This window comes from Ambystoma mexicanum, chromosome 11 (assembly GCF_040938575.1).
Source record: "Ambystoma mexicanum isolate Mex_15411 chromosome 11, UKY_AmexF1_1, whole genome shotgun sequence".
Taxonomy (NCBI): domain Eukaryota; kingdom Metazoa; phylum Chordata; class Amphibia; order Caudata; family Ambystomatidae; genus Ambystoma; species Ambystoma mexicanum.
The window spans coordinates 446212612-446230158 of NC_090934.1; the positions used below are offsets into that span (position 1 = coordinate 446212612).

The following is a 17547-nucleotide window of genomic DNA, read 5'->3' on the forward strand; positions in this document are numbered from 1 at the left end:
TCTTCCGCCTAGTCCCGTCTTCATTCTCTGTTGTCCTGTCTATATGTAAGCGTTCTGATGCCCGTGGGCTTTAACGCTATATAAACAAAAAAAAAAAAAAAAAAGGCTTGTAAGATTCATGTGGCTCTGAAATCTAGATGAACATCTAGTGATGCCTACTGGGTGGCACTGTGAAAGGCATAACACGGCCTGAATTTTTTTTCTATGTTCACATTGCAGATGGAAGGTTTGTTTTCAAGCCTTTTTAAACAAACCATATTTGTGAGGCTATTTCAGCGTATAGATAAGGTGTTTGTCCTCTGCATAATCATTCATTGTCATTCCAAAGGTTGTAATCATTGTAATCAACATAGTGAGGTAAATATTACATATCAGGAGGGACAGTAATGAACTTTGGAGAACCCCAGATGACAAGGACCGCAGCCCATAATGAAAAGGGTTCAGATAAATATGTTCCTGCATATCTATGAGAAAATATCTGATCCAGTCTAGGGCCTGATGTACGTATGTATGATGACTATGTATGCAATATGAGCAATTGCAATGCTATGGATGAGTGTATGAAACCACACCAAGGGGTCCAAGAGGACACTGTCCCCAAAATCACTGTTAGCTGTTTTGGCCTTAGGACTATCCAGTATCGACAACACCACATATTATGTTCCATGTAGGGGATGAAAGTCAACTTGGAATTGATCTACCTTTTCTAAAATTCAACAAATCCCTGCAACTGTTGATTGGCCATTCGTTCCAATAGTTGAGTCAAGAATGGCAGTTTGGAAATAGGCCTAACATTTGTTTGGTTGGTGGGGTCCTTCTCAGTCATATTTAACAATGTGGTTATGTAAGCAACTATGGAAGCTTTTGGGACTACTCAGGAAGATAGTGAGCAATTTAGAATGGCCTTATTGGTGGAGACAGTAAGGGAATATTGAATAAAAGCTTAAAGGTACTGGAAGGATATATACCTTTAGTAAATCCTGATAATGGACTAGAACTGGCAAGAAGTTTATAGATTTCCTCCGACAGACGCTTAACAGAAAACAGTCTCCCCATTTAAGAGCATACATTTGTTGCTCCAAGACCTATATTGTGAATCTGGCACATTTTAGGAATTGAAAAGTAATTCTTAGTTGGAGTTTTTTCTGTCAAGAACTGAGCAATTTCAATGAAGAGAGGCTGATGCAGAGTAGTTGATGTTGGGCTGTGCAGATCATCAGTAAGATTGAAAAATTATATATGTGAGGCGGCACAGTAGTCAAACAGTTTGAAAATATTGCCTTTTGATTTGAAGTATGTTCTTTTTGTAGTTTCGGAAGCCCTCTCATCACTGGGATCTCTTCAGATATCGTTCAGGTGTGTTATTTTTTGTTATATTCCTAAATTCCTTGGGATTCCACTGATATAATCTTGTTTTTGTGTCTGTTTCTTTATATATTTAGGTAAAATAACATCAAGCCATTGAGAGAAGTGTTCAATTAGTTGTTGGCAATTACTGTCAATATTAGATAAATCATTGATGAGCAGCTCTAGAGTTTAAACATTCTTCTAAGTAGGTATGTGGTGAATTTGATCCAATTTCCAGGTTGTTCTTCCTTAATGACAAATTGATTTGGTCTACATTTTTGAATTACTGAGTGATTAAAAAGAACGTCAAAGTGGTCAGACAACAGCAGAATTTAGCAGCTCTGCTACACTCTCAGGGTGTTTAAATGTCTCTGGGTCTATTACAAGTGTGGCGGTACAGAATTAAGGGTGCCGGTAGAAACGTACCGCACCCATTCTGGAATGCACCCTACATGTCTGTGGGTGGGGGCCGTTTAGCTTGGCAGGTCTGACCTTCCAGGCACAAGGGCACCTGTCCGCAGAGTATTCACGGAAGCACTGGCACTGTTAGGAACCAGTGGTTCCCTCTCCCCTCTCCCTATGAGACTCCATGGGAATAGGGATTAACATTTGCCGGTGCCGGACCTCCTGATCGTCCGCTAAGTCAGGCCCCAGTAAAGTGTTGCGAGTCCGATGGCAACCCGCCAGAAGCACCTTCAGGGTTGCCGCCAGACTCGTAATGAGGCTGATTGCCCCTCACTCATCCCCTCCAGACTAGAAGGATTGATAGGCTTGATTCTTGTCCATGCACCATTGTGATAGATCTCATGTGGCCACCAGCAAAATATATTTTGTTTTGGTATTTAGAATTGAGATTGTACACTTGTGAGAAAACAGATATAAGTAATTGATGTTTATCAGAGTGCTTTGATGGACATGTGGCTACAAGGTAGACCATATACTTACCCAGTCCCCGGCTGGATCTGGAGGTAGTTTGTTTCTGCTGTGCGAGGCTCAAAGCGAATGCAGGTAAGTGTTGCATATTCCTGCATTGCATCGACAATTGTAGCTGTATTTGCGGTGCCTGGGGATAATGAGAGTGAAAATTGAGTTTTGGTTGAGAGAAGTTTGAAACCCAGGGTAGGTAATAAGCAGGGGCAAATATCAGGAGGCATATGTAGGAACATATGAGGAATTTAACTCACTGTAAGCAGAACTGATGGTGTACGGTATGGTGACGATTCCATTGCTGGATTTAGGCCAGAAGCAATTATTGCCTGCACATTTCACTGCACTGCGCCCAGGGAGAACTGCAATGTCCCCCTCACGTATCAGCTGTTGGCCACCTAAAACAAGAGCAGAGGGAAAGTGAAGGGATCTAGAGCCTGGCATCTGACTCTGCAGGGACAAGTTCCCTATTATAGGATTTAGTGAGCAGATCGAATTGGAAAGTTGTAGCTTCTTGCACCACTCGAGTGCCAAGTACTAGGCCGGGCAGGTTAACTGAAGACAAATCATTTCCGCTAAACATAGTATAATTACACACAATAAAATAAGCATGTTGTCTTTTTATAAGCATGGATTAATTAATGTCTACAGTAAGGACCATTTGAATGATATTCATAAAAGCTGCAAACATTTTCTAAGGCACATGTCCTTTATATAATTGTCGATGTCCAAAAGCGGTGATGTTTTGGGGTCAAGGGATTTATTTGATTTTTCATTGAAACTTTGTAACATGAGATATAGCACAAGAGCCCTTACGAGTGTAGGGGCTACAGCTGTGGGAATTGCGTGTGGCTGGAGAAAACTCACGCTCCTTTTGAGAAACGCAGCTGATCCAAAAAGGTGTGCTTTTAGTGAGTTCCTGAATTGTAAATAGCCAGGCTCCATCTGAGCAATGGCAAGTGGTACATCTGGAGGGGTGAACGTTGATGGTGGAGAGATCGCCCCTTAATCATTTACATCTGACAAGCTATGATGGCGTTGTAAAGCCGACCTTGGGCATCTGAATACAAATGCATGGATAACAAAGCTAGAATGACATATTACTCTTTAAATATAAGGAATCAAATATATTTATAGTCTCTGAATCACTTCCTTGTTTGACATGAGATAATAATTGGCCCAGGTTTAGCCCCAGTCACTGGCCTAGCATGGTCCCTCAGATCCACCACGGTGCAGAGAGTCCCAAAACATCATGTCCTGAGTGGGAGGGGGCAGAGGGCTACATCCATCTTCAGAATGAAATAATTCCTTTCTGAATTCAGAATGCAGGCACTCTGAATTTAGAAAGATATGTTCTGGCACCATGGGTTGGAGGCCTCATGCTCCCTGTACTTCAATGTGTAAGGAAGGAGCCAGGATGCTCTCCCTGCTTCCTGGTTTGTGTCTGGTGTGGTTCAGCGAGCAGGCCAGTGGCTTGGAGTCCCTGTAGGTAGATGAATTCTGGACAGAAGATAGCACAAAAACATCTATTTTGTGGATACTGTATGTTTATGATGCATTTATGTGTGTGTGTGCCTGCATGCAAGTGTATGTTCTGTATTATGAAGTGTTTGTATTAATGAGTGAGTGTATTGATGGCTGGTTGGGTGTGCAAATGTTATCAGTAAATTAGTGAGTAAATATTGTGTGAATGTTTGTGTGCATTTGTTTGCAGTGGGCCAGCTGCACAGAAGCAGATTTTGGTGACTGTGAGTGAGAGGCGGGGAGGGAGATTGGAAGGGTGGCACTTGCATTGGCAAAGTAAATAGGAGTGTGTCCTTTTGTGAAGATACTGCCATATATAAGCAGAGGCAGCTTGGAAATGTTTTCTTTTAGTATCATTACGGGTATTAGGTGCAAAGCAAACATGATCATGTTCTTATATAGGGATATTGGCATATATATTGGTGCAGCCATCAAGTACATATATGGGCATATCCAGATTGAAAACAATTTTATACTGGTATATATTTTGGGAAAAGGTATCATGTAAATATATTGTGAAATGCTCCTGTGCATGATTGTTGGTAGACGGGAATATTTTAACCCATTATTCATGAATATTTATTGTTGTTGGGAACCCCTGAATGCCCTTTGGTTGGTTCGCTATGCTCGGTTGCTCTGGCATATTTATGGGAAATGTTTACAGCCCTCTAATTAAAAAAGTAATCAGTTGCCAATTGATAAGTGGCTAATGGGTTAATAGATATGAGTGTGTGCATGCAAGGATGGTACCCAGGCCATTGGCATTGGAGCATTGACATGTTCTTACATGTTTTAATGTAATTGTTTGGCAAAGAAAATTTGACAAATGTAATCAGATGGATGAGGGTTTGGTCTGGGGATTTATAGCAAAATGGGATAGGCAGGCTTCACACTTTCTTTCTGTAGCATGGCATTTTTTACTCAAATATGGGGCCAGGCCAATATGATGTGTGTTCTTACAAGGGGAAGGTAGGCACAGTTGTGCAGTCAGAAATTAAATGTTTTCTTACTGTGGATTTGCAGGTTTTACTGGTGTTAAGAGCACAGTTACCATGATGAGTGTTCTTACATGGTGGGTCATGGGTGAAAGCATTTGTGCAGCCAAACACGGAAGTGGTTCATTACTGTAGCATTGCATGTTGTACTGGCGTGGAGGACACATTTAACATGAAGGGAATTCTTACATGATAGTGCAGGGGTTTGGGTAAGTATTTTGTTGAGCCGCAATAACATATTTTCTTCTTGTGGTGGTCGTTGTTTACCAGCACAAAGGGAAAAGCCAACAAGAGAATGTTTGTACATGGGGATACTGCCATATTCTGGCAGAGCCAGCATGAACATGTATTCTTATGCATCATTATTTTGCATAATATTACTGCTTATTACATGATGGGAGGAACCCAATTGGGGGATTGACCTGGTTACAAAATATAACTTGCAATACACATAAAGCTCATCTTGACTGATCAAGCACCTTAATTTACAAATGGAATTGATACATTTCAAGCTTTTCTGTATCTCAATTTATTCTTTAACAACACACTTCATTTTTAGAATACATTATTTACATTAACATATTTGGATGGTACATTTGGTGTTAGGACTGAGAAGCCAGGAACAGCTGCCTTGTTTCTACTCTAGGTGAAAGAATTAGAGTTTGATTGAAACACATACATCTTTCTCACAGTACAGTGCGTGGCATGCCCAGGCAGCAACAAGATAATCATGCACATTGTGCATGCATGTTGATCCAGGCTGGCCCAGAGTTTGGCATGGCTGTGCCTTGTTGTCAAGTTTTTTTGGAGTGCACTCAGCCTGGTTTGCAGGGGGTCCCTACATTTTTGTGTTATGCCACTGTCAAACCAGATATTAAATTATGCCTCCTATTATAACGATTTGTATGCATATTGGCCTACGCCAAGTTGCTTAAAATTGTACGCGAATAACTCTCTACGGCAAGGTCTTGACCTTAGAATTTGATGTAAGCCGCCATCTTGAATCAAGCCACCATTTTAGGTTAGAACCGCCATTTTGGGGTTTTTGTACAAAGTCACCCTGTAATCTAAAATGGCCGTCTCGTGTGCCCTTGTTCTTGCCTTAACCTCTCCAACCTCTGTAGGGGAGTTAATGTCCAACCTGCCTTCAGGCTACATGTTAGGGTCATGTAGACCTTGTCCTTTGTTGGCCTCGGGAGCAGGGGATTACTAGAATTAGCAATGTTAAACTACAAGTAGACACATTTAACATGAAGGGAATTCTTACATGATAGTGCAGGGGTTTGGGTAAGTATTTTGTTCAGCCGCAATAACATATTTTCTTCTTGTGGTGGTCGTTGTTTACCAGCACAAAGGGAAAGGCCAACAAGAGAATGTTTGTACATGGGGATACTGCCATATTCTGGCAGAGCCAGCATGAACATGTATTCTTATGCATCATTATTTTGCATAATATTACTGCTTATTACATGATGGGAGGAACCCAATTGGGGGATTGACCTGGTTACAAAATATAACTTGCAATACACATAAAGCTCATCTTGACTGATCAAGCACCTTAATTTACAAATGGAATTGATACATTTCAAGCTTTTCTGTATCTCAATTTATTCTTTAACAACACACTTCATTTTTAGAATACATTATTTACATTAACATATTTGGATGGTACATTTGGTGTTAGGACTGAGAAGCCAGGAACAGCTGCCTTGTTTCTACTCTAGGTGAAAGAATTAGAGTTTGATTGAAACACATACATCTTTCTCACAGTACAGTGCATGGCATGCCCAGGCAGCAACAAGATAATCATGCACATTGTGCATGCATGTTGATCCAGGCTGGCCCAGAGTTTGGCATGGCTGTGCCTTGTTGTCAAGTTTTTTTGGAGTGCACTCAGCCTGGTTTGCAGGGGGTCCCTACATTTTTGTGTTATGCCACTGTCAAACCAGATATTAAATTATGCCTCCTATTATAACGATTTGTATGCATATTGGCCTACGCCAAGTTGCTTAAAATTGTACGCGAATAACTCTCTACGGCAAGGTCTTGACCTTCGAAATTGATGTAAGCCGCCATCTTGAATCAAGCGTCCATTTTAGGTTAGAACCGCCATTTTGGGGTTTTTGTACAAAGTCACCCTGTAATCTAAAATGGCCGTCTCGTGTGCCCTTGTTCTTGCCTTAACCTCTCCAACCTCTGTAGGGGAGTTAATGTCCAACCTGCCTTCAGGCTACATGTTAGGGTCATGTAGACCTTGTCCTTTGTTGGCCTCGGGAGCAGGGGATTACTTGAATTAGCAATGTTAAACTACAAGTATACAAGAACAGTAATGCTATCCGAAAATATTATGTGAAACATTTGTTTGGTCTGTATTAAAACAACATGTAAAGAGTGTAAATGTTAAATTAAAGAATAATGAAGTGTGTTAGTAAATATATTCAAAAGTAAACCGCATGCACGAGATATGTAAATTAGGAAAGTGAACGTGGCGCGACCCTAGCCCAGTGTATAATTAACCTGTAAGAGGGCTGGACATCATTTTACAAATTGTATAAATGCGTCAATGTCCAGCTAGGAAATTCTGTTCACTGCTCACATTGAACCCTGCCGGTGGTCTCTGTGATGTATTGACGGCCAAATAGCTATTTGTGTACTTTGTTGAATACTGTTCAGTTTTGTAATAAAGATTCTGGGAATCTTTACAAGCCCGTGTCGGTGTATTTTCCTTTGCTTGGTGTAACAGCCGTAATACTGTATTTTTTCTGAATCCACACCACTTGCCAAAGTATTTACTGCTTCAAGTCTTTGCATCTGCTATTTATTTATATGAAAACATCCCCAATGGATGCAGTGTGAACACAAGAGGAACCACTGCTTAGTGCACCTGGAGATTCAAGGTAAACCTCCCTAACAAGGACCCATGTAAAACCAACATAGCAGCAGTGATTGATGTTTGATGAAGAGTGGATGTGGACAAAGGGTGTGGGCTAAGCAGATCTTTTTAGGCTTAGTAAAGGCTGATGCACACAAGATTGAACCCATGCTAAAATGATGGCAAATGACCCTCTAAGATATTTCTAGTAGTGTCTCCCATTTCAGACCCTAAAGGCTACAAGCACACCAGAATAAACACTTCTAATATATATAACACTCATGTAAATTCACAGGTAATGTATTGACAGTGTTTTTAGCTAAATCAGGAAATGCCCATGAGCATTTCAGTTTTGTACAACTTAAATAATGGCTGATTCACAAACCTAAAACTAGGACAAATCTGGAGATGCCTTTGAGCAAATTTGTTTGTGTAACTTTTGCACATGAGTATCTCAAAGATACTCCAGACATCTGCAGATATCCTCCAGGTGTAGACTTTGTGAATAGGGTGTAAGAGGCATTTGCAACACACAGGGGTATTCCCCAATGTGTTCCAGTGCAAATGTATGTGAATATGGCCCACTGTTTACTAGCCTCTATATCAAGAATATCCATCATGTTTTCTGTCTTGAGTTTTCACGTTTGGACACAAGAGAGCAGCACACCCATCCATCTGTTCCCGCGAGATTTAAAAGGAGTTCTCCCATTAGTACATGACTACGGAATGTTTAATGTTTAGTGAAACATCCCATCAAATGTCTTCATGAAACAAACCAGTGCCTATACCAGACCTGGAATGTAAGTAGGAGCACCCTCAATATTTAGCCTGTAATGTATGATGTAGGATTTGGTCCCCTTCAGAATCGCCCATGAGGCCAGCATGGCCTTGAGTGTCTTGCCCTGAATCCTTGTGAAGAGAGGTGTCACAAGACATTGTTGATATTAGAGATATCAGACCATATCCACCTGTGTATTGACATGGTCAAGGTCTTTTTTCCTGCTCTGGCTGCATGATTAGTTGCAAACAAGTTTTCTGAGATCCTGAAAGAATTGTTTAACAAATAGTTAAGAACCGCGCTTGAAATGTGCATTTGACACAGCTCTTCTTCAGAAGTGGATGGGTCAGGGTAAAAGGTAGTGATAAGAATGTCCTGAGACTAATGAAATTTTGTGAGGATTTTGGAAAAAAAGAAGGGTCATATTACAGATTGAGGCACTCAACTTGAACTGTCAGTAGTGTAGGGGAAGTTACAAGGTCCCTATCTCCCACAGCCTCCTAGCCAAGGTAACTTCCACCAGGGACACAGTCCTAAGAGTCAACAATGTCAAATCACTTGAATACATTCTCTCAAACAGGGAGGATTTATCCTTAATCCTTGAGATCTGAAGCAAGATGTCTGGGGGGCACCCAACACAGGGGGCTGGGCTCTGACAAAATGAAGCTTTTCAATAATAGACTAAAAGAAACCTCCCCTTTCAATAAACCCTCCAAGGGTTCCATGAAGAACCTAATAGCTAACCACTGGGCCCTGAGAGATTACACTGATAATCCCTTAGATAAGCCTTCTGGGAAAAACTGCCTGACTTTAGAAATACTACCGTAAAGAAGAGGAATGTGTATTCTGATCCATCGATGTGGTTCCTCTACTGCTTGCAGTAGGAATTCTGGCTTGCTGGATGTTGGGTGTTCTGAACGGTTGCCTTAACCTGTTCTGAGCGGTCCCTTTCATGCAGGCTCCTACTTTCAATTTCCAGAATCCACACGTCAATCTTTTGGTTTCAAGACCATCAACCTGATCTGTGATTTGGGAGGATATGGGATGTAGCAGCCAAACCTCTATCACCACCGGTTGTAAACGAATTGTTCGTCTTACAACTGCTCGAATGACAATTGACCTTTTCACAATTGACCGAATTGTGAAGGTCAATTGTACCATATATGTGGGGGGAATCCCCCCACAACCTCCCACCCAAAGCCAAACCGTTCAATTGTGAAAAGGTCAATTGTGACCCTTTAAATTCGGTCAATTGTTCATTCGAACAATTGTAAACGAACAATTTGGGTAATACCATCACCACCAGAAGAATAAGAAATCAGAACCTACGAGACTGATAAGGAACCCCAGAATCACCTCCACTCTGGTGTGCCTGATGTTTGGACCCCCTTGCGAAGCATGTGAAAGGCCTGCAATACACTTATGATTTAAGATACAGATATAATACCCTGCCATTTTGCTCTCCTTGATATGAACGTGTAACAGAAGGAAATAATTATCACATTCTCTTGGGAGGCAGACGTGTCCAGGGATCGAGTCATGAATATGAAACACATTTTCCAAAAAGCCCAGGGAGGCAAAGTCCATTCCTGGGAAGGAGAAAACCTCCTGTTGAGCAGTTCTATAGCTGTGTTTCTCCTGATTTGTAATGGCCCCAGGATAGGCAGACATTTTAAAACATGTCTAATGTCCTGGTGTAGAGCCTAGAATCCATTGAAGACTGCATAGAAGTGCAGCAGTTATGGGTGCTGCATTTAAGGGATAGACTCAACCCCACACACATGTTGTTAAGGGTTCTGTCCACTTCATGGGTTCTAGATAGGGGACTTATCTTCCTGTCAGACTGGGCAGAATCGTGTCATTTTTCGTATTCTGAGGGTAAAGCTTCAACAAGAAACAAGACATTTGAATAATTTCTGGCTCTTTCCACTCATGAAAGATCTTACTTTTTATGTCTGAGATCACAGGCAAACCATGGTTTGCTGCATGGTTCAACTGGAGAATGTGGGCGTATTTATCAAGGTAATTGGGATCCAACGATAGGAAACCTAGACTTTCTGCTGTATCCTCTAGCACCTCCATCCCTATTTCAATGGATAGATATGTTCCTTTCTGTTCATAATCATCTCTGAAGGAATAATCCTTCCTGTAGGATAAGGTTGACAAGGATGAAGAAGGTGACTTGGAAGAGGAAAAAAAGGATAATTGTGCATGTCTTTTCTTTCTTTTCCCATTTTCTTCCTGCGGGGTCTGTTAAACAATCTGCTTTACCTGAGCATAAGAGAGATCAAGTTTCTTTTGTTTGTTTACTTCTTACTCCTTTTTTTGATAGAAGATTAAGATTCAGATTCAGAGGAGTAGGTAATAACATCCTGCATTGTTATGATCTTCCCCGTGGATGCCCTTTTACCCAGAGGAACCCAGAGGAACCCACCCTGACTCAGAGTATCACAAAACTTTACATCCCTCCCAGAGTGTGCATGCTCATATAGGCTCAGGGGGTCCCAGAAAAATGAAGGTCATCAGGCTGGAAATTAGAGCAGGTGGCATTCCATACACAAAAAAAGCTAAGAGGGAAACCCACGTGGCTGCTAGAGGGCTTTCCTACTTATATTCTGAGAAAGAATATGCCACAGCGTGGGAATCTCTTGACTTGCAGTGTCAAAGTAATGGCTTCGCTAGTGCCTTTCCGGATTGCATACCTAATTCTACCTTATTGTTACGTACGTTTATGTCGAGACTCTTTGTAGACATATGGTAGTTGCATTCTTCAAAGACAACTTTAGATTGAAGATCAGGGTTTTGAAAAAGCAAGAAATAACTTACATTGACCAAAACTGAATTTGACTTGAAAAACACTTTTTAAAAGACAAAAAAGACTCCATGGCCCGCGCCAATTAGCTTTTTTAGATCAGGATACAACAGGGCATTATATACTTTACCTCTTTCTCACCCTATTACTTGCTTCATTGGAGAAGGCACACCACCACACCAGGTACACCACATATCCCTGACAGGTCCTCGCCCTATTAATTTGATCCTATTAATTTGATCCTTAAAGTGCTACTCAATCCTGTTTATTGGTCTGACTTTTGTACTGCATTCAGTGTGGTCAGGGCTTGTATTTCTCTCTTTGTTTGCCTTCTTTGATTCGAAGGATCCTTTGACTTTACCTTTCCAAAACTATTATCAAAGATATAAACCTTCCTTGCACTCACAAAGGGTAACGTAAAAATATTTGTAGGCAGAATTAAAGACCTGTCAAATTTGAAAGAACTCAATATGCCTATTGTTAAGGTTGGAGATACAGTACTAAGGAACACATAAGTCCAAAGGACAGTGTTTTAAAACAGAAATGAGTTAACCTACAGAATACAGCTAAAACCCCACTTTTTAATTAACTTTTTCATGATAGCAAAACCAGAACCCACCAAACTATACACACACCGCAACGTCGTCCAAGCGTAGGCACCCTTTGGAATAGAGATATCACCAAAGACCAAAATATGCCCACCTGACAAACCCCCCAGAAACTGACAACACAAAACTGAATCAAACTGCTGCCACTGTGAATGTTCAAAAAAGCTGCCTATTAACTCCAGTAGAAAGCACAGGATACCCAATGTGTGGAGGGTACCTAACATTGACCTGACAACAACCAACAGAATCCCAAGAGGGTGTGTACTCCCCTGAGCTAATCCGCTCCACTCCAAAATTCATTTCCAACTTAAAACACACTTGTCCGTCCCACATGTATGGCACCACAGGACTAGCCATAAACACTGTAAAGTTATGAAGCGCTACTCTTTAAACTTTCTCACTCTCCCACGTCAGCAGCTATCAGCACCCAAACAACAATGTTTCGCCTTAAGTTCTTGGGCTTTCCCTCTATTGACTAGTGTCTCCACCAAACCCATAGAAATCATACCAGCACAAAGGATACAGTAACTTCCCACCTGCACCCAACAGTACCACATGTTTGATATCTACCTATCCTTCTATTTCAAAAACCTTCACTTCCCCCCTCTTTCTTTGCAGAGCCATGCACATTGAGGCCGACAACAAATGTCAGAAAGATGCGATATAATCACTTTGAAAATATGCTGACATATTTGGTTAAATAAAGCTTCAGCACTCTATCATATCTATTGGAGGAACATCTGAGAGAGTTCTTGTTGTCAAGCGGTTGCTCCATAATGCTGAGTTACTTTAATTGGTCAACTGTATCTGATTTATCTTTTGCCATACCACTGTTTACCATCCTCTTATTAACTCCCTTTCCATCCAAAAGAAGCAAAAATGCCCAAACCAATCCGAGGCCTTCCCCCAGGCATGCCTCAAAATATGATTCTACAGTTTTGCACATTATAGTGCAGCGGATGCCACACTATACTTAAGTTAAGAATAGAGATACATCGAAAACCAAAAAAATGAATTTCTAATTACTTTAGACTCGCATGACAGATTTGGCTGAAACCTTTCGAATAAAAGCTTTGGCACTAACCCCAATCCTCCAATCCCCCACCCGCCACCCCGCAATGCCCTCCCATCTAGACTGAACATTTTGGGAACGATCTGTTAAAAAATGAAAAAGTTATTAAGAAATAACACACTGTTTCGGCCTAGTCCCCGTTAATGTTCCCATATAGAAAAAGTCCACATTTTGCTACAGCACACATTCAAAACTGGTGGACGGAACTGGACCAGACATGAAATAACTTGGGCACACATCGTTCATTCGCTATCCGGGAGAAGTCTGGGGTTATTCCATCTAGTAGTTGTTTAATATTTGATGGAGAAGGGGGTGCTCCCGTATCCCAAAATATTACCTGTATCTTCCATGGTGCTCTGCGGCAGAGAGTCTTTTCAGAAATGAAAAAGCCTCCATTGTTTTTGTTTTGTTTCATGCAACAGATATTCAGGGTTATTTCTGAAATATTCCTGTTAGCTGCAAACGAGAAGTTGAAAAAATGACAAAAAAGATGAAATGGCATCAGGCTAGAGGTGGGGAGGGGGAAAGAGGACGCCATGTGACATTGGGGAGTTGGTGGAGGTTCAGGACCAAGTTCAGAGCTCGAAAGTTTTCGAATATTCAGGCTTATTTTTCACATGTTCAGGGTTATTTTTTACTCTGGGCTATTTTTGCATTTTCATGGTTATTTGTAGAACATTGCTAATATAACCACAGATACGGGAAAACAGTTTAAAAAAAAGAGAGTTACAAACATGAGATTAATAGAAAAAAGTTGACTTTTAAAGCTACAGTGAGGTGTGGGCTAACATATTGGGGCAACATGTCAAGGGGTGCAATATGCTGTGGCCAGTGAGCACAAAGGCATATTGGGGGAATATGTACAAGAATGGCTGGCCCGTACAGGGCTGTATCCATTTTGTGTGTTAAGAACTCTTGCTGTCCCTACTAGAAATACCAATGTTACTCTTTCTAACAGGACACTGATCACTAATAAAAGAAAGACTCCCCACTACAGTGGCCTCAATTATCTTGCAAGACCCATACAATTGTATGTTTTCTATTGTTATTTGACTGTGCTAAATATTTGTTATTAACACTTGTGCAATTGGGTTTTGTGCCTTGCAAAATGTAGGGCTATGCAGGTCTTGTGGCATTATTTTAAAAACGCCTGGCTTTGCTAGTAAAAGTATCCATTCCTTTTCAATTCCGGACCAGGCTGGTCATTGAGCAAACATTGGCAAAGCTAAAAGGTCTGTCTGTGTACATATGCAGAAATCTAAAGGGTAAGACTTTGTTTGTGTGAAAATGATACCCTCTTCATTGGCAATGATTGTTCATGGCATGCTGCACCCAGATGTGTATATATATCAGAAGACCATCAAGATTAATTTGATTTAATGTCCTACCTTTAATGGTGGAAAATGTCTGCAGGTGTTGTGGCCAATTTACAGCTGGGTCCTATATACCTTGAGGACACCTGCATCAGGATTATCTCCTGGCCATTAGATCAGCAATATGACAAGTGTGGTACTTGCGTGCACACTCTAGTGGCTCCGCCGTTAATCACTGACTCCGGTAACCAGTGGATCTCCATTAGTGCACTGAGTCTTGTGTCTTTTATTAAGTGTAATGCTGCTTACCAATGTCAACGTGTGATGTGATGCGTGTGTATATTCTCGCGGTTTGCGTTAACAGTGCACAAGTGCATAGTGCTGGCAGCACCTTCCGCTCTCAAACATGGATTATCTCTGGAATGGAATTGCAGGAATCTGCTGCTAAATAAAAATAAATCTCTTCCATTTTGCATAAAATATAGGTTGCCATGAAAAAAGCCCTAGATGTTGCATTCATGTTCAGGTCAACATATATCTGCTTCAAATCATTGTGGAAAGGCTCTGTTTTTTCAGAAATGGAACGGGTGAAAATACATGACTATCCACTGTTGGTCAACTGTATTTGATTATCTTTCCATGGTGGGAAGATGGCTTATTTATGGAAGAAGCGCATGGTTCTACACTCTTATCGTTGAATCACGTTGCTCATATAGAATGTCCAGTTGGAAGCTATGCAACACACTGCAAACATGATGCTGCTCGTAGCCTCACAGTGAGATACTTCTCTGCCATTCCACCATTCTTCCTTACCCTTCATGACCCATTGTAAGTATAACTGCAGACCGGGTCCAGTTAAATTGCTGATTATTTTTGCGCAGTATTAAATGTGCCAAGTGGGGAAACATTTTGATGACACAAACTCGAGAACTATGTGACTGAACTTATATAACACTGTGGTCACAGTAGTGTGACCAGTTAAGGGCACCCACTGAGGACCTCAGTGATTGAGGAACGCCACTGGGGTCTGCCTTACACTGACATGGCCTGCTAGAAATTCTGAGAGGGCGTTGCATTCCACTTGTTTGTGAATGCACCCTCCTTGCCCTAAAATCTTTTGCTCCCGTGCCCCCCAAAACAAGTACCTCTTCCAGAGGTGGACTGTTCCAAATGCCATATGGCCTATATCTCAGTGAATATATAATATGACTAGAAATGAGTTTCAGGAATGCAGGTCAGTCAATTTCCATCCTGTCTTGTAGAGGCATTAGGGTGTCACTCATTATCTGTGAAGTTCAGTATGCTCATGGTGCAGTACACCTTGATTCACAGTGGCTGTTGTGCTGTGCTCATACCTGCATTCTCGTTGTTGAATATCTGAAACATATCCGAGCTCTCAACCTGGTCTCTATGTTGTGCATCTGAAACAAAAGGCACATGTATAGTGTTATGTGCCTCAGCGAACACAGCTCTACATGTGCCCATAATGCCAAACACCCAATGAAGTCTTTATGTCGCTATACATACCATCTTTCCCTGGAGTTTCCAAATAAATCTGCAAGACAAAAAGCAATCACATTATTGTTGCCCAACAAAAATCACAATTTCAGATCATCAGCAACTCTGGTTGGGTGAAGTGGAGGACTGGCATATTGGGAATTTAGGAAATCTGCTGCAAACTGGCTGCCATTTAGGGGCTGCTTGAGGCAGGTCTACTTGTGTCTACTTATCCCGTGGCCTGACTGTCTGACAAAAGACTGCCTGCAGGACTGAAACTCTTCCTGACCTGATAAATACCAAATAGTTGCTAATGTTTCGTTGGTTACAGGTCCCCCAGGTGCATCTGTATCTTCAACCTTCACAGAATCCTGCTTAGCTTCCACTTCTGTGAGATCTTCCAAGTCAGCAATAAACTCAAATCACAAAGTGAATCACATGTTTAAAACTGTGTTGTTTGCTTTGTTATAGAACATCAAAGGATCTTAACCGCAATAAAGCATGCATTGACCTTAGCCATTATTTTCTTTTGTTACTTGTGTTTAACTCTTTCATTCTTGTCACTAATAAAGTAGTCAATAATAGAGGAGATTCTTTAGCTATTTTGTTGCTTGTATTCATCCATTTAAGAAGGTATAAATGAAGACACAGAAAATTAAATACATCATGCTGCTTTTGCTTAGCATGCTCTATTGAGATAATCTTTAATGCAATGGGTTTACTTGGGAAAGTCAGCTTTACAAAACAAACCATTAAAAGATAATCATTTACAAATAATTCTGCATTACTGTGGAACTACAGCTGGAAAATGATCTAGTCAGGACCCCAAAATCTAGACTGCAGCTCAAATCTCATCCGCACCACTTAATCAAAGTGGATCACCTTGAACAAAACCTTAACTATGGTTGTTGAGAGTGCGTTCAGCCTGAACAGCTGTTGCGAGCTACCTTGATGCTGTTTTGTGAGAGGTCACTGCACTGATATTGTGCTATTTGTTTGCTGCATGTGGAGCTTGGGACATTGCGGCTGCCCAATGTCATGAATGAATTCCTTGGAAAAATACCAGACTTTCACTTTTGCGCTCCAAATATAAATTTTATTTGATTGATTACATAACTAACAAACTATGGTTGTGCCTTACCTATCATCGTTGCTAGGAGTTATTTATTTCACTATGTAGAATGGAAAGTCTTGCTCATGATTTAATAGACTGGAGTGGAGCTCCAATAAACTGACCCCTCGTATTCTACACACCACATTTGTTATTTGTTTCTCTGGGGAACTCAAGGAAACCCTACTTGTTTTCTATTGTGCCAGCATGCAGAACCAGGGTTTATAATGTGGATGTATCACCAAGAATATGGTCAATAATCATATGCTACAGACACATGAGAAAAGGAAGCACATGAAACAGGGCTCAAGTCACGCATGTGGACGGAGTCCCCCACTTTTTTCAGTATTCTGCCACTTATTTCCGAGGGCACTTTGACCTCCTAATTTCTGATGTCACATTCAATTGGTATGTTAATGGGTCCCCCCACTTTTATTTTTAGAACTTGACCATGGACATGATTCATCTGCTATCTCTTTATTCCATTGTTTTGGTTTATTGTATTCATGCACTGCCATTCAGCCCATTTAAAGTGCTCCAAATTGAGGCAGATTGAAGAATTATGGTGCACAGAGGTAAAAAGATCTACCGAATATTGCATACAGTAATATGTTTAGTGAAGGAGATTCAGTAGATGCCAGGCTACCGAAAACTTACATTCACCAACATATTCACAAGATCCCACTGGGCC

The 17547-nt window shown here is 41.0% G+C and overlaps 1 protein-coding gene across 1 annotated transcript in view; it reads right to left on the reverse strand.

The window, feature by feature from the left end:
* LOC138504996 (embryonic protein UVS.2-like) overlaps positions 1 to 17547 on the reverse strand; it is an 80163-nt gene that overhangs the window by 38705 nt on the left and 23911 nt on the right. Inside the window, exons 2-5 of the mRNA XM_069625357.1 lie at positions 15776 to 15803; positions 15604 to 15669; positions 2532 to 2672; positions 2293 to 2410 (exon numbers count right to left, since the gene is read on the reverse strand). Coding sequence (XP_069481458.1) covers positions 2293 to 2410; positions 2532 to 2672; positions 15604 to 15669; positions 15776 to 15803 — 353 coding nt within the window. The remainder of the gene's footprint in view (positions 1 to 2292; positions 2411 to 2531; positions 2673 to 15603; positions 15670 to 15775; positions 15804 to 17547) is intronic.